Consider the following 20,268-nt stretch of genomic DNA (forward strand, 5'->3'; position numbering starts at 1 on the left):
GCCCTCGGAGGGCTGCGGGGGTCGCCGCGCCGCCCGCCCGGGGTCCGCCGTGGGGTGCTCGCAGCCTCGAGGAAGATGCCCGCGGGCGCGGAGGTCCGGCTGCGAGGCTGAGCGCCGTCCTGCAGCGGCGGCGGCACTTGGCGTGCGCGGGAGCTGCGGCGCCGGCCCGCAGCGCGGCGAGAGGACGAGGAGCGGCCGCGGGGCACCTCTCGCCGGGACTCGCGGGGTTCGCAGCGACCGCGGGCGTGTCGGCCCGGATGGGCGCGGGGTTCGCGGCCCCCTGCGGGCGCTGCAGAGCAGCCCGGGCACCGGGGGCCCGCTGAGCGCCGGAGTCGCCGGCGCGGAGAGAACTTGCGCGGGCGGCCATGCCCCGGCGCGGAGCCTAGAGCCGAGCTCAGTCCCCGCGGGCCCGCCCGCGCCGCCGTCGTCCCGGACCTCGCAGCCCCCGCGCCCGGAGTTCGCCGCGCGCTCCAGACAAGATGGCGCGGCCGGTCCGCGGAGCGCCCGGAGCCCCGCGCCGCCCGCCTCGTCTTCTCCTCCTGTGGCTGCTGCCGCTGCTGTTTCGACTGGAGCGGGCCCCGGCCGCGGCCGCCCCGCGGGCGCCCTGCGCCGCCGCCTGCACTTGCGCCGGGGACTCGCTGGACTGCGGCGGGCGCGGGCTGGTGGCGCTGCCCGGGGACCTGCCCGCCTGGACGCGGAGCCTGTGAGTGCCGCCGCCTCCGCGCTCCCTCGCCCGGGCGCTGTCACTCGGGGCTGGGCGGCGGGGGTGCTTCTCCGGGAAGGGTGTGCGGGTCCAGCCGTGTGCGTGAGGCTGTGTGGCCGGAGCGCCGTTGGCGCGGACGGCGGAGGGGAGGCGGTGCGCCGAGTCCGGAAGAGGGAGGGCGGGCGTGAGAAGTTGCGGGAGAGCGGCGCGCGCCGCGGGCCCGGAGGCGAGCGAGCCTGGCCGCGCGGGCGGCCGGCGTCGGGGTGAGACTGAGTGGACGTCCGGGGGCGAGGTGCTGTGCGCGTGGGTGGGAGTGGGAAACATCTGGAAGGGAGAGTGAGGAAGGCCGTCGGTGGGTCTGTTTCTTTTTCCTCTCCTGTAACCCAACTCTGGTGCCCGAGCTCTTGGCCCTCCAGTGGGCGATGAATGAAGGGGACTGGGCTCCAGCCTTGCGTTCACATTATTGATCAGCGAGAGAGAGTGCAGCCTCTTTCCCTCCCCAGGACCGCGGCCCGACTTGGCTCTCTCCGGGGCAGCAGGCAACCTTCTCTGCAGGACCGAGCTAGAGGACTTAGGGAGTTCCTGGAGATCTGTGACTTCTGCCTGGTTGGCACTTTAGGGACCTGGGTTCCAGACCCTTCCTGCCTGTTCCTGGGGGCCCCCTTGGGCTTGATGATCCAGTAGGGTGGGGTTGGGGCCCACCTTCTAGCCTTTCTCCTTTGTCAGGGGTGCCAGTTAGTTTTGAAGTAGTGCTACTTCAGGAGAGGCTGTCGGGGATTTGGTTGATTTAAGCAGTTTGTTTCACCCAAAAGAGGCTTTTTTCTGTGTTGTCAGGATTTTGGCCATATGGGACTTAGTGGGACACTTCTTACAGGAGATTGGACAGGGGAAAAACACAGTAGACGTTTGTAAACACGGTAGGATATAACTTTTTAAAACTTTTGAACAGTCCGGTCCATGAGTCGAAATCCTGTTCAGTTATCAGTAACTGGCATCTCTGCAGAACTATTAGTACCTCACAGGAAAGGCCTAGCATGAGTAGTCTGCTTTTCAGCTGAGTAATTGGACATCTTTCCTAGAACATAGAAGAGGCACAGTTGTAACCTCAGGCATGACATCCACTGTTTTAAAAAGAGAAACTGGTGACACAAGTTTTAACCAACACCTGTGGCCTGATCTAAGGACATGTGGTCTGGATATCTGGCTGCCTTGATGGGGAAGTAGAGGAGTTAATCTCTTTTTAATGTGAAGATCCTGTACCTCTGAAGACGGGGCCCAGATTTACCTTGGACTACACTACACATTTCTAGGATGACCAAGTGCTACGGAGTTATGAAGCTGGGCCCTTCGGTTATGATTAGGTTTTCTCCTTGATGTCCTGCGGCTTCTGTGGAATTCACTGACCTAGTGAAACCAGTGGTCACAGTGTGTGAGAGCATTGCCATTAGGGTAGTATTTTATCTAGTTGGGGCAGTCTTGGGTATTGTGGTTTTTTCTGTACATGCTCTTAAGGTAGTTTTTTAAAAAAATAAAGTCGTGGGCAGAATCAGAATCACTCTTCAGTGTCCACCTGTTGGAAGAGTGGTTCCCAGTGCCATGTGTCAGTGGCATTGTGGGGAAGGCGCTTAGTTCAGATGTGGTGACTTCCCGGAAAGGACAGGGTGTCCTCTTATTTGCACTTTTCCTATGGTCACAAGATCCACTTTACCATGCCCTTTAATTTTTGGAGCAGAACTACTGGTTGTTTTTTGAGGTTTCTGTTGCCTAGGAGTGATGTTTTACATGGCATAAATACCTTTAAAATTGCAGTTTTTTCTCTTTTATTCACACATTTGATGATCAATAAATACCAAACTGTGTTTTGAGCTTCAGTAGACTTGATTGCACTGATTACGGTGTTAACTGATTGGATTTAAAGATTGAAGAGTCTGACTTCTGGCTATAAAGTGTTCAGTACAAAATTGGATATCCTTTGAAAAATTGTGAAGTTATTTTTTTCTGATTAAAGAAAAATCAGGTGAATGTTTTTTGTTTCCTCTTTTCTTTACACTGCAGATTTCCCCATTTAAGTCATTAGTCTTATTTTGAATTTTCCATCAGTATATTTATATGGTTTATATTCCTGGCTTTGATTCAGCAAGACTTAAGGGAGAAAGTTTCTTTCTTTCCCCTTTTTTAAAAAAATATGTTTTTATTGATTTCAGAGGGAGGGAGAGAGAGATAGTAACATCAATTAGGAGAGTCATTGATCAGCTGCCTCCTGCATGCCCCCTACTGGGGATCCAGCCCACAACCCGGCCATGTGCCCTGACAGGGAATTGAACCCTGACCTCTTGGTTCATAGGTCAACACTCTACCACTGAGCCATGCCGGCTGGGCTGGGAGAAAGTTTCTGTATATGTTATAATAAAATATGTTGTAGTTACACTAAGTTTACACCCTCGGAGCCTATACCGTATCTAGAAAATGCTTTGACCTGATTTATAACCCCATGAACAAGATTTACTGCAGCTAGTTCAATCAATTTCAGGCTGTGGGATTGAGACAGAAAGGGACCTGTGGCTTTATGGAACTTTTTTTTTTTTCGCTTTTGTAAACAGTGCATCTAATTTTGGAATTGTTCTTAGGCCTAGCATAAGGAATGGAGTGGTGTTCATTCCTGGAGCCTGAGGACAACTTATTCAGCACAATAACTTATAGTCGTAGTAGTCAAACTGTAACTGAGTCTGCCATCCCATTACGTAGGTGAGATTGGCATAGTCCATCTAGCACATTCATAAATAGCACCAAGCACTGCCAAGCCTTATTCTAACTTCCCAGAACCTTAGAAGCTGGACTTCTTAGAACTCAGATGTTTGCTTTCTTTGAAATTATTTTTGAGAGCATGGCTTCAGCAACTGTTGAAGAAGAATTAAATACAATATACCTTAGACTCACCTGTGGCATAGCGTGGAGCACAGTGTTGCTAGCTTAACCTCTCTGGAAGCTAAATGATGGCCCAGTGGGATTGTGATAGGAAGGACAGAGGCCCTGGAGGAAGCTCAAACCCTGATTCTCAGTGTGGAGGGCAGATGCAGAGCATTCAGAAGCAGGGACATCCACTGGAGGACACCAGATGTGGTTGTCCTGTGCCACATGAAGAAGAAGGTGTCGGTTTGGCTTCTTCGTATTATGTCTTCTTATGTGTTTGCTGTACCAAACCTGGGTTCCTTAAACCGTGGGCTTGGGCATGTAAGTGGCGCTTTTGATTACATTAGGAAATAAACACAAACCATGGTTGCCTTTGTAGTTGTGAAGCAAAGAGGGCCTTTGTTTTTCAAATTTTACAGCTGTGCTGGGAGGCCCAGGTGTGCAGGGTGCTCTGAATTAAGACTTTGGAAAATACTTCCCATCCTGTTTATGCAAATTAGATTTAAAGTGCAGGTGACCAAATTGTTCCGGAACCCAAACTGAGATTCTTGTGTTTATGTTTTTTAAGAAGTAGATCATTGTCCAGGCTGTCCTGAAGTCTTTGCTTCCTCTGGTTTCTGGTTTATGTCTCTGTCGCTTAGCAAGGACTAAGGAGACACTGAACATTTTCCTACCTGTTGAGATGGGCAGACAGTGGTTTGGAATAGCAAGCCTTTTCCACATGGGGCAGTGGAGAGAATCTGAAAGGTGTGAGGGCTTTCAAAGTTTTGCTTTAGCTGGAGCTCAGAGGCCTTTTGGCAACAAATGTTAGAGCATTTGCCTCTGCATGCTAGAGCACTGGTCTGTCACTAGTTCAGAGCATGGCCTTGCCTCTCCATGCTGGAGCACTGGTCTGTCACTATTTCTCCCACACCTTTTTTTGAGTAAGGGGAAGCCTCTGGCAAACAAAATTGGTGCCTTGAGAGAAAACCCCCCTGGTATGAAATTATAGCTGAAAAATCTAATTTTTGCGTACCCTCCCCTCCTCCTCCCCCCAAGAGCCCAGCAGCTGTGTTGGCCTAGTGTCCCTCTTGCCTTTAGGGTATGTCAGAGCTGTTCTTGCCTGCCTTTCAAGGGACTGTTTTAAAAAGAAATGTGCTTATCTCTTTCCATAATTACATTTGGTTACTAGTTTCACAAAGGTTGGATTTTTTTAATGGATTGTCGGCAATAATTCTTCATCTCCAAAAAGATGAAGACGATTCATTGCAGTGACAAGAGCTGATTCCTAGTGGACGTCCCAGTGTCTGGCATCCCAGCTCTGCTCCTCAGGCCGAAGGCTTCCCTCCCTGCCCTGTGAATGCCTTTGCCTGGGTTCCCCAGGCAGCCTTCCCTGAGCACACTGGAACGGCCTCTGGCTGACCTTTCTCTCCCTCAGACACATGCTCACAATGAAAGGGCCTCTCCCCCACCCTGCAGAGGTGTCTCCTTGGTGCACAGTCTTTTCAGCATCCTCTCTTTCAGGGTGGACAGGAATGCGAGGGAGCAGGAGGGTTTTGTGTGACAACATTGCACCTGGACCCATTTTGTGCACCTGCTAGAGCTCTGAAGCTCTGTTAGCAGGAAGGCGGGAGGAGGTTGTTTAAAATAGCCTGTGGCTATTTTAAAAGTGATGTTCACAGGCAAAGGAATATAGAGAGGGGATTCGTTGAATTGAAAGTCACTATAAGCAAAAAATATTGGTTGTCCCAGGTCTTTTTAATTTTTTCTTATTTAAAACTCAAAGAGATTCCTCTGCCATACCCCATAGGTTGAAGAACTTTAAGTTTCCTGAGCAAGCCTAACTTTCAACTCGTTTTGAAAGAGCTGGTGACATTTACTCACTGGGGACCTTCCCCTCCTCAGGACTGCAATTTGAAACCCTGGGGGTCTTTTAAAAGCAAGAGGACTCTGGGCTGTGTTAATATTCAGGGCTGTTTACAATGGAGGCAGTTTCAAAGGCTGAAGGCGGTGTCTTGAGCCCGGAGGGAGGAGGGGTGGAGGAAACATTCCCAGCAGAGGAGGAGAAATATCTAAAAATCCCCAATGTTCCCTGGCCTGTGGGAAATTCAGGGACCATTAGTGGTTTTTTTATGACTTAAGCATGACATTGAGGCAGTAAGGTCCATGCCATCTACCTCCTGGCTTCAGTCCATGGTGCGTGTCAGTGATGTGCTGGTCTCCTGCTTGTATTTTGATGGAAAGTGTGGGAGTTGTTAGGAAGCTCAGATCAGCTCTCATCTCTCCATGCAGAGAAGTAGGACTTTGAATAGCAGAGGTTAAAATTTCCCCAATGGTTTACCCCCTTGGAACCTGCACTTACATTTTATGTAACTGCAGAGCATGGAATAGCTGTCTAGGCTGACCAGTTAATTTGCCAGCTATGTGACCGTCTGGGAAACTTTCTAGTGAAGAACTTAGTACATCCATTCCTGTCATGAAGCAAAATGAGTGGATCAAGACTGTAAAGAAATGAAAATTGTAGTTTGTATGTGGGCTAGTTGGAGTTGGCCAGTTTGTATCCTGGTTTGTTTGTTTGGAGGGTTATGCTTATGTATTTTTCTTATCAAAAAGTTTTATGCTTTATGTATTTATATACTGTTATGTTTTATGTAATTTAAAACTTTATATGTGGTTTCTATCCAATTACTTTATACATTGTCTTCTGAAATACACGCCATAAACCCAGTCTGTTTATGAAAGTCGTCGTGTTTTTAAAGCGGCTGTTTCTCCATTTCCCTGGGTGTCATGCTCTTGGTGTCCTGCCTTCAGTTCTTAGTGTCCTCTAAATGGGTATTCGCTGCCCAGCTGTATCCATGTCTTGGTTTGGGTTACTGATGGGGAGAAGAATGGGTGAGGGTGAAGCTTTCTTCACTTTAATTCTGTTAAATTAATCACACTGAGTGCACACCCTTCACTAGGAATAGTGATGAACAATTGGAAATTATTTCTAGGGTCCATTCCTGGCCCCACCACCCTGCAGCTGTGTGTGTGATTTGGGGGAAACTCTTTCCTTTGTTTCTTAAAAGGGATTGTAATATTCTATCTTACAGCTGCTGTGAGGACAAAGTTAGATGACACATGTGTTGAGCCCAGTTCCACAAAATGGGTTGGCCAACTTGGTGATGGCTCCAGAGCACAGTTTGAAAGTCAAGGCCTCAGTAGATCAAATTTTGCATCCCCTGTCATGGCGAGTCTCTCCAAGTCAGATTTCCTGATGACAGAGGTTCTCCTGGGAAAAGTTTACTTTTCTGAAATGAAGGCTTCTTTTGGATTGGGTAGGGTGGCAGGGCTCACACTCAAGCAGCCTTCTCTATAAAGTTTTTGGTGATATGCATAGAGGGAAACAGTGAAACTTCCTGTGCCCTTGGGAAGCTTAGATGAATGGGTGGGAAGCTATCAACAGTTGCAACAAATTATACAATTAGCAAAAATCATCGAGATGGTTTATAAATGTATTCCAGTTGTACAAATACTTCTATTAGCATTATCCTTTTGGGAGGTGGGGTATAGGAAGGAGGCAGGGAAGTGAGAGGCCATTAAACTAATAATTTTATCCTATTATTTCCCACGGTTTCATTGAAACTGAGCCTGACTGAGATGCAAGTAACTCCTCTCTGTCAATAGCTTGGAAAAATGCAGGTGTGCTCTGAACATGGGTTAGGTTACAGGCTGTGGCCGGCTGAGCCCTGCACTGTACCCACTTCTCTTTGGAAATATTTGAGGGAGGAGGAGGTGTGAGGGGAGGCGATTTTGGGCTTGTATGCAGAGAGCTGGAGAGCTCTGACATTTTTCTTTCGTTTTGGTTTTCTTGCAGTCCTAGGTAACTTTATAGGGGACCACGGGCAGTGAGTACAGTCACCTGAGGAATCTGGCCTTGGCGCCACCAGAAGAGCCCTGTGCCGCGGGTCCCCTGCACCTGTACCAGAGTCTTGCCCAGTGAATGGGTACAACTCACAGCCTTGCCCACATAAACAGCTCAGTTGTTTGCATCTTTACTGTTAAATCTAGCACAGCCGGTAAAGCCCTTTGTGCCAACAACCAATCTGTTCATCCCTGCAAGTCTAATACATCTTGGTTTCCTTACGAACCAGGAGGCAGGTTCCAGTCACTGTTGTTCAGTTTGTTTTGGCAAAAGGTGCCATTCAGAGTTTAAAGAAAGCATGGCCTGTCTCTTTAAGCACTTTGCAATGATTAGTCTTTAAACTTTTGTTGTTCACAAGGCTCTAATCTTTTAAGATCTGCATGTATTTTTTTTCTCAAGGTTTCATATTATTAGTAAGAAATGAATAAAGTGAGTGAGGGTCTATCCTGCAAGCAGAATTGGCTGGATATTGAGGAACAAGGTGGAGATAATAGGGTTGTTGTTGTTTTTAATCTGCTTTAAAAAATCTCACAACTTCATCTTCTAAGATTCCTTTATGTAGCATATAGCAGGTGTTCCCCCCCCCCCCCCCGCCCTCCTGTCCTTTGCTACGTCCACCAACTTATAATTCGCCCTTCAAATAATTTGCTGCTTATCTTGGTCAGAATATATGTTGCACTGATAAATTCCTTCTCACTGGGTTACCTACTTAATAGATACTATGAGAGAGATTGAGCACTTTTGAACTGGTGGGCAGATCATCTTGTAGTTGCAGCACTCTGTGCGGGAGCATTTGTACTTCGAGTCTTGGCACTCTGGGCTGGATGGAAAGAAGTCAGCGTGCTGGGCTCTGCCTGGCAGTGACCGCTACGGCTGACTGGGACGTCAGTCTGCTGTTGGAGATCGAGCATCTTTTTCTTGTGAGGAGAAGATCGGAAAAGTCTGATTTAAAACAAAATTTGGAATTAAGGGAACGTTAGGTGTGCAGCCAGGTACTTTGAAAAAACTCACTCTGTTGGTACAGGATATTTCTTCTTGCCTTTTACTGTGGGGACAGCAGACATCTGCATGAGTGGGCAGAATAATGTGATGAGCTCTATGTGCCATCCCCCAGCTGTCAGGAACCCGCCTGCAGCTCCTCTTGTTTGATCTATGCCCCAGTACACCTATGCCTCCATGTTTTTGGACTTCCAAGCATATAATTTTATTTTTAAATGTATATAGTTTAAAAAAAATAAATTAACAGCTTTATTGAGATGTAAATCACTTATACAGTTCACTAAAGGGTGTTTTAAGAAATGTGAATTTGAACAACTTTTGGAAGAAATCAGCTTTCATTTTAAGTGTTTTTTGCAAAGGGAATTTTGGTAAGCTGTATATTTACAGAGTGTTTATTGAGCACATTCGGTGTGCACTCTTAATTTCTGTTTTCAGAATAGTTGTTTTTTCTCTTTGGGAGGGGCTTAGGAAGCTCTTTTGTCCTAGAGTCCTTTGCCAGAACTGTATTTCTGATGTACTCTCCTCTCTCCCCCTGTAGCTCTTAATTGGGAGGTTTTTACTCTGCTATTAATTGTTGATTGGAATCCATTAGTGAACAAACATAATTACAAATGGGTAATTGAAAAACTGATTTTTCAGATATTGTTACTTAATAGAGGGATAATTAGCCATTGGGTGTAGTTAAGTCCGGAGTCTGAATTGAGTTAACTATTGTTTACTTTGTAAGGCCTGACCCTCCAGCTGTGGCTACTTGAGGCTGCTTTAAATAGAGTTAGAGGCACTCTGTAAGAAAATCCTCAAAAAGCAAAGCACTGGGTTCCTGGAACCCTCTGGGCTTGATTTAAACTTCACACAGATTTGAAAATGCTTTTCTTCAAGTAGCTGCAGAATGGTTTTGTTCTGTTTTGTTTAATTTCTCCACAGCCTGTTACTTGGTTGGTTAGGAGCCCCTTTTAGAATAGATTTCATCATGGCTACAGCTTAGTTAGGAATCCGAATCGGAGTCACGCAGTCCTCCATGGTCCATTCACTTGATCAGAGTTTATAGAACGATTTCCATATTCTGTTTGTGAAAATCTAATTTCATATAGATTATGGAGTGTTCAGTGGTTTTAAAAGCTGTCCAACATGGTCAGTTTAAACTCATGGCTATATTAAGCTAAATTAAATTTATACAGTATTTAATTAGATACCATCTTACAGTGGATTCTGTGTTTAAAAAAGTGGAAGCACATGCCAGAGGGTTTAAAAAAATTTATGGGGGGAAAAACTTACAATTGAGAAATTCCAACTAGGAATTTAATTTCTATTTTGCAAATTGGGAGAACTTCCTTCGTTTGATTTCAGTAGTGTGGTACCTTGGCCCAGCACTGTGCATCTTAGCTACATTTTAGTTTTCATTTTATTTTTAATTAAAAGATTATTTTTGTCCATGATTTCTTCCTTCCACCTGGGCTGGTGTGAGTTTCTGGTGCAGAAGCTCCCCAGTGCTTGCAAAACCTGTAAACAGCCAGAAGAGCTCATTGCTCCCAGGAAGTTGGTTGTTGATGCAATGAAGTGATGGATGCAGATGCTGCAGCTTGCATGGGATGGGGTTTCCTTCCGGGTTGAGTTTGGAGGAGAGGCGATCCAGAGAGCAAACTAAAATGTTTTGCAGCTATTAAGGGCTGCCCCATTCCAAATTCCTCTGAATGTTTTCTCAGATTTGATGTCTGTGTAGGACTCTTTGCCACGGGTGGTTTGGCCTCTTCAAGGGGTGTGCTTTGCCCAAGAGAAAAATCAGGAACTCTTCTATGGAGATTTTTGGATTCTTTCACAAGTTCACTTGAAACAGTCCTTAGAAATGATTAAATTATATTGTATTCCAGACTGTCTTAAAGATTGGCAATTTTTTTTGGGGGGGTGAGGGGGTTGTTTGGGGAACTTTATATGTGAAGTCTTTTAGAGCTCAGCTCATCTTCCTGGGTAGAAAGGAGCCCACATTTTCATTAAGCTTCTCCAAGGGGTTCTTGACCAAACAGGACTCAAACTACTGACTTAAAAGGAAAAAGTATAACTTTCTTAAAGCTATGAAGGCGGGAATGTGGTAGGATAGGAAAATAGCCCATGGCTAGGTCAGGAGACCTTGGGGTTTTGTCCCAGCTTTGCCTCTGTTTGGCAGTGTGACCTTGGGGTAGTCAATTAATTTCCTTTCCGTAAAGGGATGTGTGACTCCTCGTTTTCAGGTTTATGATTTTATCCTAATGGAAGCAAAGAAGGAATAAACTTAATACTACTCATTGAATGGTAAGAATTAGTAAATTGATCTTTGTATCTAGAATACTTACTTAATAATTTTTGCTTGTCAGTGCTTCAGAGTGGAATTTTCAGATGAGTGAAAATGCTCTGGGCAGCACAGGGACATAGGTTGTGGTGGGGGCTTCCAGGGAGGGCCCTTGGATGGTGGTGAGGGGAGGAAATATTCCCTGGTATTTCTTTGATGGTGAGCCTCCTTTCCCCCTCTGGCCCAAGGAGTACTATGAAAGCTGCTGCAAACCTACTCTAGATCCTTGATTTTGCTTGTAAGAACTTAGGTCAAAAAACGGTAAATAAACTAAGGTCACATATTTCCGAAGAGTTGCCTATCTCTGCCTTTCTTAGGGCTACTTCCGGCAGCCTCTTTCTCCAGCAGGCCTTTAGTGCACAGTGGGATGAGGGCAGTTGTAGGTGATGCCGATAAACTGCTTTAAATGACTAGGTGGGCCACCTGTAACAGATTCAGTAGTGATCGCTGAAGGGCGGGCAGTTACACACCTCCCTGTCTGTCCTTCCTGAGCTGACCCTCACCATTGACTGTGCAGGGAGCATGGTGGGTATCAGAGTAGCTTTCAGCCTTTTACCAGGGAGATCTTCATTGTGTACCCTTCATGGTGGAAACTCAACAGCTTAATATGTGCAGTGTAGTGGCTTGATTGCTCCAATTTTGGTCTTTTTTGGGGAGTCAAATTTTTATCACATCTACCCATCTGCCTGGGTTTTTATTGGTTTCTTCTTGGTCAAACACTGTTTTTGAAAATCATTATCCCCCTATCATAACTGGACTCCTTAGAAGACTTTATCCTGCAGAATCTAGAAGCTTCTGTTTTCTCTGTCTGAATATTCACCTTTCTTCCACATGGAGTTCCTTGATGCCTTCAGTGAAATTCTTGGGCTTTTCTGGTCCTTCCACTTATTCTTTGTCATGTAAATTTTCGTAAGGAGGAACCTTTGGATTTTCTCTTTCTTTAGACCAAATCCTTGGAATTTGGAAACTTGTTTGGGGATGCAGCTAAAATGCAATGAAATTGGAGGCACAATTAGTGGTTTGGAACTTCTTGACAGGAAGTGTAACAGGAATTAGGTACTAATTTAGGACTAAAGCAAATAGTCCAAATAACTAGCCTTTTTTTGTTTTTAAAATTCTCCCTTTAAGACCTAGTGATGGCCTTTTCCCATGTGCTTTCTGAGATCAAAATAGGCCAAATAACCCTCCCACCCTTCAACAAGCCTCTTGTCAATGTCAGGCATTCTCTCTGCTACACACTTGCCCTCATTCTGGTGAATTGTTTTTTTAATCTAATCCTCTCCTAGAGGATTCTCAGTCTGTCCGGTTAGGTAACTTCACAGATCCCTGTCTTTTTTCTCCACTTAGACTTGAAAGCAGCCGGATCGTTCAATTTCATGTTCCTAGGAATCCCTTGCTAATTATTTGTTTATTGCCCTGTGACTTTCCTTCTGGGGCTTGGTACCTTGTTTCTGGGTTAGAAACAGATCCCACAGTTTTCATTGTACCCCAGAGGGGTTCTGCGATTTACTCCTCAAGTGGGATTCCTCTAGCTGGCCTGCGTAGGACTTATCAAAAGTGTTTTGGAACTTAGCTCTCAGAAGTACAAGGGCATTTTCTTTACACTGAGGTCTGTGTTCTGTGAAGAGCCAGGGATGGTTAGGGGATGAATTCAGAGGCTTTCTTCAGTCGCCAGTGCTCCTTGCAGGGCAGGCCTTAGTGAGCAGTATAGCTGGTGGATTGTCTGATATTGAATGTCCAAGAGAGCTTTTGGAGAGAATATTTGACCTAAAACAAAAATTATGGTCTTCCCTTCCTTCCCCTTTCTCCTTATTGTGTACTTTCTGCTTGAGAACCACTTCAGAGAATCAGATGTGTTGGTGCCAGACGCCAGGCAGTTATTGTTAAAAGAACTTGGAAATATAATTGAAAACAAACTTTGTTGAGAGAAGCCGATCTAGGCGAGTCTCACTCTGAGGGAGAAGGGGATTCCAAGTTTGTCCTCTATTTGGAGCTGATGTCTCTGAACACTTGTTCTGTGAGATGAATCATCTGTGAGTTCTACATCTGGGAGTTATATATTGGGAAATGGCATTCTTTTTAGATGTAGAAGAAACACAAAAGCTTAAAGTTACAGTGTAGTTGGAAAATTCTAGTCAGAATTTTAAAAAACGAGCATTGAGGTAAAATTGGCCAAATAATTGGATTGAGATTGTGATACTGAAAATAGACATGTCCGTGTATGGGAAGCAGTGTGGCAGCCACATTTACTTTTCAGGGTCCCCCACCCCTTTGTTCTGAGACAGATGACGTTTCAATTTTCGTAACTATCACATAATCAGAATCATTGGTTAAAGCAAGGATGACTGGCGAGTCTGATTTACTTTAGCGTTTGTCGTGAACCCCTCAGATACGTTCGAGCTGCGTTAACCAAGGAGAAGCCCGGAGGAGCGCAGTGCCGGAGGCTCTCCTGGGGAAGGGAAGGCTGTGCCTTTGCCCTCTACAAAGCCCTGCTCCTTCTGCAAGCGTGTGGGTGGGTGGCAGTGGGCATGAAGCAGCCGTGTTGCTTGGTGGCACAGCGGTAAGAGTGGTGGCTCTGGAGCCCAGCTTCCTGGGTGACCTTGGGCAGTTTACTCGGCTTCCCTGTGACTCATTTTCCTCTTATGTTAAAAGGATAATTGGAGTGTCCATCTTACTAAACTTTTTATTAGGATAAAATTGAAATACTTTTATAATTTTTAGAAGAGGGCCCAAGACACAGCAGAAGCCTGAGAAAGGTTAGTTATTATTATAACTATAGCAGTAACAGCAGTTCACATCTCTGCAGCAGGACCCATGTACATTAACTAATTTAATTCTCATCTTAACTCTGAAATACATTACTTCCACATTATACATGAGGCCCAGAGTGGTTGACTGACTTGCCCAGGGTCTAGCACTTGTTAGAGTTAGAACTCAAACCTGACTGCAGGATTGCACTTAGAAAGAATACGGCAAGGCCAGTACTGCCTGCCTTCTTGTGCTTGTCTTGCCTCTCCTACAAGTCTGAGTTCCTCGCAGCCAGCAGTTGGTCCTTCAACTCTTCGTTGGCCTGAAGTGCCTGCATAGGGAGCCAGTGCTCCATTATGGTGTCTTCAGTGGGATCTTGAAGGGCATGCTTCTGCATTGGCAGGCTGGTGTGTCAGAACCCATTTTTGGTGTGCCCCTTTGGTGAAGGGGGTGATAGCATATGTCTCGCCATCTGTTGTTTATTGTTTCTGTTAGGTTGTGGTTTGTGTTCCTGCCCCATGTTTCTTTGGTTTCTGGAGCAACTGTGAATATTATATGCTCAGGGATCAAAAAAAGTAAACTATTTATAAACAGTAGAGTATCCTTGGGTTTGGAAAGTGTTTTTCTCAAATGCCTGTGTATTTGGTGGCTTTATTATAATCTTAACGATGTAGCCTTAGACAATTTGTGGATCCAGGCACATTTAAAAGATGGGCAAGTCCTAGGTCAGCCTTGTGTAACCAGCTTACAAACAGCCTTGGTGATAAGGCCTTGGTGTTAAAGCTGACCTGACTGGTGTATTTTTAACTCCAGAACATATAAACAGTTTAGCTTGCCGATGGAGTTTATACTCTGCCTGAAATACTTGCCGAGCCTTGGGTTGTGTGGCCCTGTGAGGCATATGGAGTCCCGGGAGACTGCTGTGGCAGTGATCCACTGCCTCCCACCTTTCATTTAAAAGACGGCCACCGCAGAGAGAGAGATGGGAGAACAGTGAAATTCATCAGTGATATTTCATGATAAATTTTATGTTCAGTTTTTCTTCTACACTATTTCTGTTTGTTTGCAGACTTTAAGGGGGGTAGAGAGCTTTTTGCTCACATCTGTTTTGCCCCCCCTTTTAGCCACAGGGGTCTTTGCAGAGTTGCAAGTTGGAACACATGACTCCCACTGCCCAAAGCTCTGACTGTCAATCTACCTCTCCCCCTTCATCATTCCTTCCTCTCTGGCTCCATGTGCCCTGGCCACCACGTGGGACCTTTTCTAGGCTCTTAGAACCCTGTACATGTCTCATGTCCCTTACATCCTGCTCTCTCTGCCTGAAGAAGTGTTTTTCCGTCTTTGCCTTGCAAACTCCTACTCATCCCCCTTAAATGTCTCTTCCTCTGGAAACCATTGCTGACCTTCCCACTGGGTTAGATTCCTGTAGCAGTTTCATGTGATATTTGACTACTGTCTCTTGCCCTGTTAGTTTGTAAGCTCCCTGAAGGCAGGGGAACTGGCTTTGTTTCTGATCCACCACTGTAATCCCAGAATCTAGCACAAAGCCTGGGACACATGCATTGCCAGTACAGATACTGAAGTAGGTAGAGCTGTTGGTTTTCATTCTGCATGTGCCTATAAATCCTATAGAAATACCTCTCCCAGACACTTAGGATAAGTGTCCTAGGCCTCCCAGGGGCTCATCTATTTGTACATTTCCTAAATATGCCTCATCTGTTTGATAGTTTCCTCCACTTGCCAAGTAGTAGTGTGGAGAAACTTAGAAGAATGGAAAGGAAGGGAGCAGCAGCAAATAGAACTGATGGTTTTTTTAGTCCCTGTATTGTGGGAAGGTGGCTTTTAAATCCTGTATCCAAGAATTCTTACTGAAACTCCTTTTCAGTTGAAGCATGTGACCCGTGTTCCACATGGGGTCCCGGGCATCGCTTCCCTTCTGGACCTCGGTGGCTGTCCTTGGCAGGTGGGCGGCCGGGCAGCTCTCCTCTGTGTTGCGTTTGGCGGGGGAGCCCACAGTGTGTTTCCTGGTTGAGACATGGCTCTCATCTGCTCTTTGCTGGAGCCGATGTTTGGAGTCTGCTTTTTCTGAGTTGACACTGCAGGGGAGAGTTGCTTCTTACACAGACTGAGGCTGTCTAGACACCCTTCCCTTGTGGTTATTCTGCTCAGTTTATGCTGAGCTCTGTCCAGGCAGCTGGTTTGGGCTGCTTGGCTCTTCGTTATTTTGCTAAGTCTTCTACTTGGACAAGAAGGGTGACCAAGCCAAGGCTGTTTTCTCCGTCCTTGGTGGCAGAGAGAGAGGCTGCTCTCCATGACCAGAGCACGCTTGAGAACACTAAGGGCAGGTTACATCCCACGGTGGTTCAGTCCAAACTGGCAACTTGGATTCGCAGAGGCTTCAGCAGCAGACTTTGGGCAGATTGGTTTCTGAATCTGGCCCCTTTGGTGTGGACCTCAGGTGTGGGCAGTCTCCGGGAGATGCACAAGAGAGGCAGTGGGAAAGCGGTGTTCTGCCCAGTGAGCTCTGCCTCCTTTTAATGGTATCGAGGCCTTGGGCTGTGATTCTGTAGGGAGGCCTGTGTGTACCTAGTAAGCGTGATGGTTGAGGAGGATGACTTTATGTTAAAGGGGTTTTGTGCTGTTGACCTGTTTCCCTAGTGACCTTGCCTTTATTTTAATTACTTTTAATTTTCTGGTGGACATGTTTATTGAGTAAAGAGGAAACTGCAAAAGAAAAAGGAATAATCAGTCTCATTCAGTAATAAATCTCATGACTTCTTTGTATAAATTTCTAGTAATGTCCGTCGTTGAATACCTGTTTTGAGTTAATATTGTTTGAACAAAATTAGGGTTGCTATTCATTTGTAATTTTACTTGTAAAAAATTTTAATTGAGGCATAATTGGTACATAACATATTAATTTCAGGTATACAACATAATGTCTGCTTTTCAAAATAAAGTCTTGATAGCATGAATATTTTCTTCAACCTTAAGCATTTTTAAAAATACAGTTTTAAGTCATAAACTTTCCCTGATATTGGGCATTTAGGTTTTTTGTCAATTGTGGTAAACATCCTCATACATATACATTTATACATTTGTTTCCTTAGGGTGAGTTACTGAATCCACATTGCTTTGGATATGCAAATTCTTAAGATTTGGCACCACTGCTCCTAAGAGGCCACTAATTTATGTCGAAATTGTGCCCATTTCCTCCACACCCTGACAAACATTACTTTTTTCCTCTGTATCCATACACCAGTTTAATACATGAAAATTGCATTGAATTATTTTAATCTGCATTTCCTTTTTAAATTTCTTTTTCTGATGCTTAGTTAGGCAAATAAACTATCTTACTGCCCTCAACTCTGAACTTTGGGCTTGAACACAAATATGTGTCCCTAATACAAAGAGATGGTGCATTTCTGAGTGGAGGGAGAGCCTCAGAAAACTGTGCTGTGTGTGGGCATGTCACAGGTGTGACTGAACAAGGAAATGTTTTGTGTTCCTCTTAAACTGAAGTTGGCTATGTGTTTTGGAGGGGAAGGTGGCAATGGCTTTGTGGGCCCCAGGTGCAGCCCCAGTCTGCTCCAGCCTTGCAGAGCCAGTCTGCCGTGCCCGAGCCGCCTGCTACCTACAGCTGGTAGGAATCAGAGCAGATTAGCGTGGTGGAGAACCCTTCAGGAACAGCTTCTAGCAAATGGAAATTATTTTAAAACAAATTGATGTGGTTTTTCTGTCAAACCTACTTGGAGCATAAACAAGGTTGGACTGTAAGCTGCTTCCCTTCTAAGAACGAGCCTGTGTTTGGAATGTGGCTTTCAGCAAAGTAAACATGGGCTTGAAAGTAAATTGTCATTGTGTTTGGTTTGAAAAGTAAGAGTAGAGAACTGTCCAGCGTTCTCTTAGAGCCTGATTGGCTCAAGGCTTCCCATTCGTTCACTTGTCTTTCTGCCGCAAATGTCACACCACTTCCTCTAAAGGTTTTAAAGGTGAGGAGTAACTTGGGGCTGAAAGGGTTAAAGGGAAAAAAAGTGCCCGGTCAATTTCTATGGTAAGATAAACATTTTAATCTTAACCTCTTTGCCATGGAGGAATATCAAAAACATCTTGTGAAATACTTAACTCTCTGTGAGTGTGGGCATGTACACAGGTCTGATCTGTGCATCTTGTAATTCTCTGTCAGTTGCAAGGTGGTTCCCCACCCTAGGGACAATGTCAGCTTTATTAAATTGGTCACAGTCCCCCACCCCCCAGAAGACAAAACAATGCTTTTAATGTTCTGATTATGTATTAATGAACAACCAGGCCAAGGGACAATTGCCAAGAAAGCTACAAAGTGAGAAAGCCACCAATATCAGAGTGAACTTTGCACTCTGAATGTGTGAATGATGTTGGGTGAAAGAAGTTTATTGCATAAAGGGAGCAACTGGAATCCCTTTGATGTTGGTTAGCATCCTGGCCCCATTAGACTTTTGGACTTCCCAGTTAACTACATTTTTGCGGGGGAGGGTAGCACCATGATAGGGGGTGTGTGTGTGTGCATGACGGGGGACACACGACCTGCTCTGGTCCAGGAAGGACCAACTTACCCGTGGGGGAGGGTGGGGTGCATTGGCCATTTATATCTGCTTTCAGTCCCCTTCAACCAATTTTAATCCAAAATGGAACCGTATAGTCTCACACCCCACCCTTCCAACTTTTCCTCAGGAGGGACTTTTCCAGAAATAGCTTGCTGTTCTAAAATCTGCCTGCCCCAACCACAGAAAGGGGCTATATCTAAATCAATTAGACCCTAATCTTTAATTTATTCTCACCATTGTGGTGACATTTCCTCCTGCCTTTTGGCTTGTTCTTAATTTTTGAATGGCTAGGCATTGGGAATCCTGCTTTCCACAGCCACCTTAAATAATTACTCAAAAGCAGGAAAAAAAATGCTCTTTTGAAATCCTGAGAATTCTGTTTTCTGCAAGAAGATAAACTGCAACTGCGGTTTTTCAATGCTGATGGATTCGTGGGCAGGGCTGTGGTGTGAGTGGAGTACAGTTTAGGAAACTGGGAGGAGCCGATTTGGAGGGGGCGTTTTTGAAGGTGGTATCACAGCTTTAGCATCCGAAATGTGGATATTTTGCTTGCTTCCCACTTCATTTATTTACCAGCAGTTAGAGAAAAGAGGCTATTTCTGCATTTTTATGGTACAGAAATAGTTAGGTGGCCTTTTTAATCTGGAATTTTGAAAGCCTACTAAAACAGCAGGGTTCTGTTTTGTTTTTTTAAATAATAAAAGCTTTATTGAAATATAATTTAAATACCATAAAAGTCATCCTTTTAAATTGTTGATTCAGGGTTCTTAGCATATTCACAGAGCTGTACAAACATCACGAATTCTAGAATATTTTCCTCACCCATAAGCACTCCCTCCCCACTCTCCCTTCCTCCTGTCCCCTGGCAACATCTACATGTTGTCTCTATGGATTTGCCTGTTCTGGACATTTTATATAAAGGTAATCATACAGATGGGGCCTTCTGTGTCTAGTTCCATTCACTTAGCATAATGTTTTCAGGGATCTTTTGTATTATAGCCTGAACCAGCAATTCTTTCCTTTTTATGGCTGAATAATATTCCATTGAATGGCTATATAGCATTTTGTTCATCCATTCCTTAGCTGGTGGACTTTTTGGGTGGTTTCCACTTTTTGGTACTTATGAATAATGCTGCTATGAACATTGATGTACAATTTTTTACGTAAGTGTATGTTTTTATTTTTTGAGGGGGGGTAGATACCTAGGAGTGGAATTGCTGGTTTATATTATAAGTCTATGTTTACCTTTTTGAAGAACCACTGAACTGTTTTCCAGAGAGGCTGCTTGCACCCTTTTGACTTCCATCAGCAGCATATGACAGTTCCCATTATTCCGTAATCTCCCCAGTACTTATTATTGTCTGTCTTTTTTTTTTGTTAGTCATCACCTGAGGATATTTTTCCCATTGACTTCTTAGAGAATGGAAGGGAGGGAGTAAAGAGGGCGAGGGGTAGGGAAGAGAGAAAATGTTGATGTGAGAGAGACACATAGATTGGTTGCCTCCAGCATGTGCCCCTGCTGGGGCCAGGGATCGAACCTGCAACCCAGGTATGTGCCCTTGACCAGGAATCTAACCCATGACTCTTCCATGCTCGAGCTGATGCTCTAACCACTGAGCAACACCAGCCAGGGCTTGTCTGTCTTTTTAATTATATCATCCTAGTGAGTGTGGAGTGGTATCTTATTGTGGCTTTTAAAAAACTTTTTAAAAAATTTATCTTTATTGTTGAAAGTATTACAGATCTCACCCTTTTCCCCCATTGACCCCTTTTACCCCCCTCTCCAGGCCTTCACCACACTATTGCCTGTGTCCGTGGGTTATGCATATAAGTTCATTGCTTACCCTCTCCCCACCCAGCCACCCACCCACCCACCCACTCCTGCCTTCCCTCTGAGATTCATCAGTCTGTTCCATGCTTCTATGTCTCTGGATCTTTTGTCATTGTGGCTTTTTATTTGAATTTTCCTAATGACTTGTGATGCTGAGCATCTTTGGTGTGCTTGTTGGCCATTTATATATCTTTAGAGAAATGTCTATTCAATTTCTTTGCTCATTTTTTAAATTGGGTCATTTGTCTTTTTATTGAGTTATAAGCAGAGCATGTTTTAAAAAGAGAC

At 45.0% G+C, this 20,268-nt stretch overlaps 1 protein-coding gene across 1 annotated transcript in view; it reads left to right on the forward strand.

The window, feature by feature from the left end:
- The first annotated feature begins 214 nt into the window (after positions 1 to 214).
- The window catches only part of LRIG1 (leucine rich repeats and immunoglobulin like domains 1), a 106,784-nt gene continuing 86,730 nt past the window's right edge, over positions 215 to 20,268 (forward strand). Inside the window, exon 1 of the mRNA XM_081159999.1 lies at positions 215 to 703. Coding sequence (XP_081016125.1) covers positions 480 to 703 — 224 coding nt within the window. The 5' untranslated portion in view covers positions 215 to 479. The remainder of the gene's footprint in view (positions 704 to 20,268) is intronic.

This window comes from Miniopterus schreibersii (genome assembly GCF_964146895.1).
Source record: "Miniopterus schreibersii genome assembly, chromosome: 15".
NCBI lineage: Eukaryota > Metazoa > Chordata > Mammalia > Chiroptera > Miniopteridae > Miniopterus > Miniopterus schreibersii.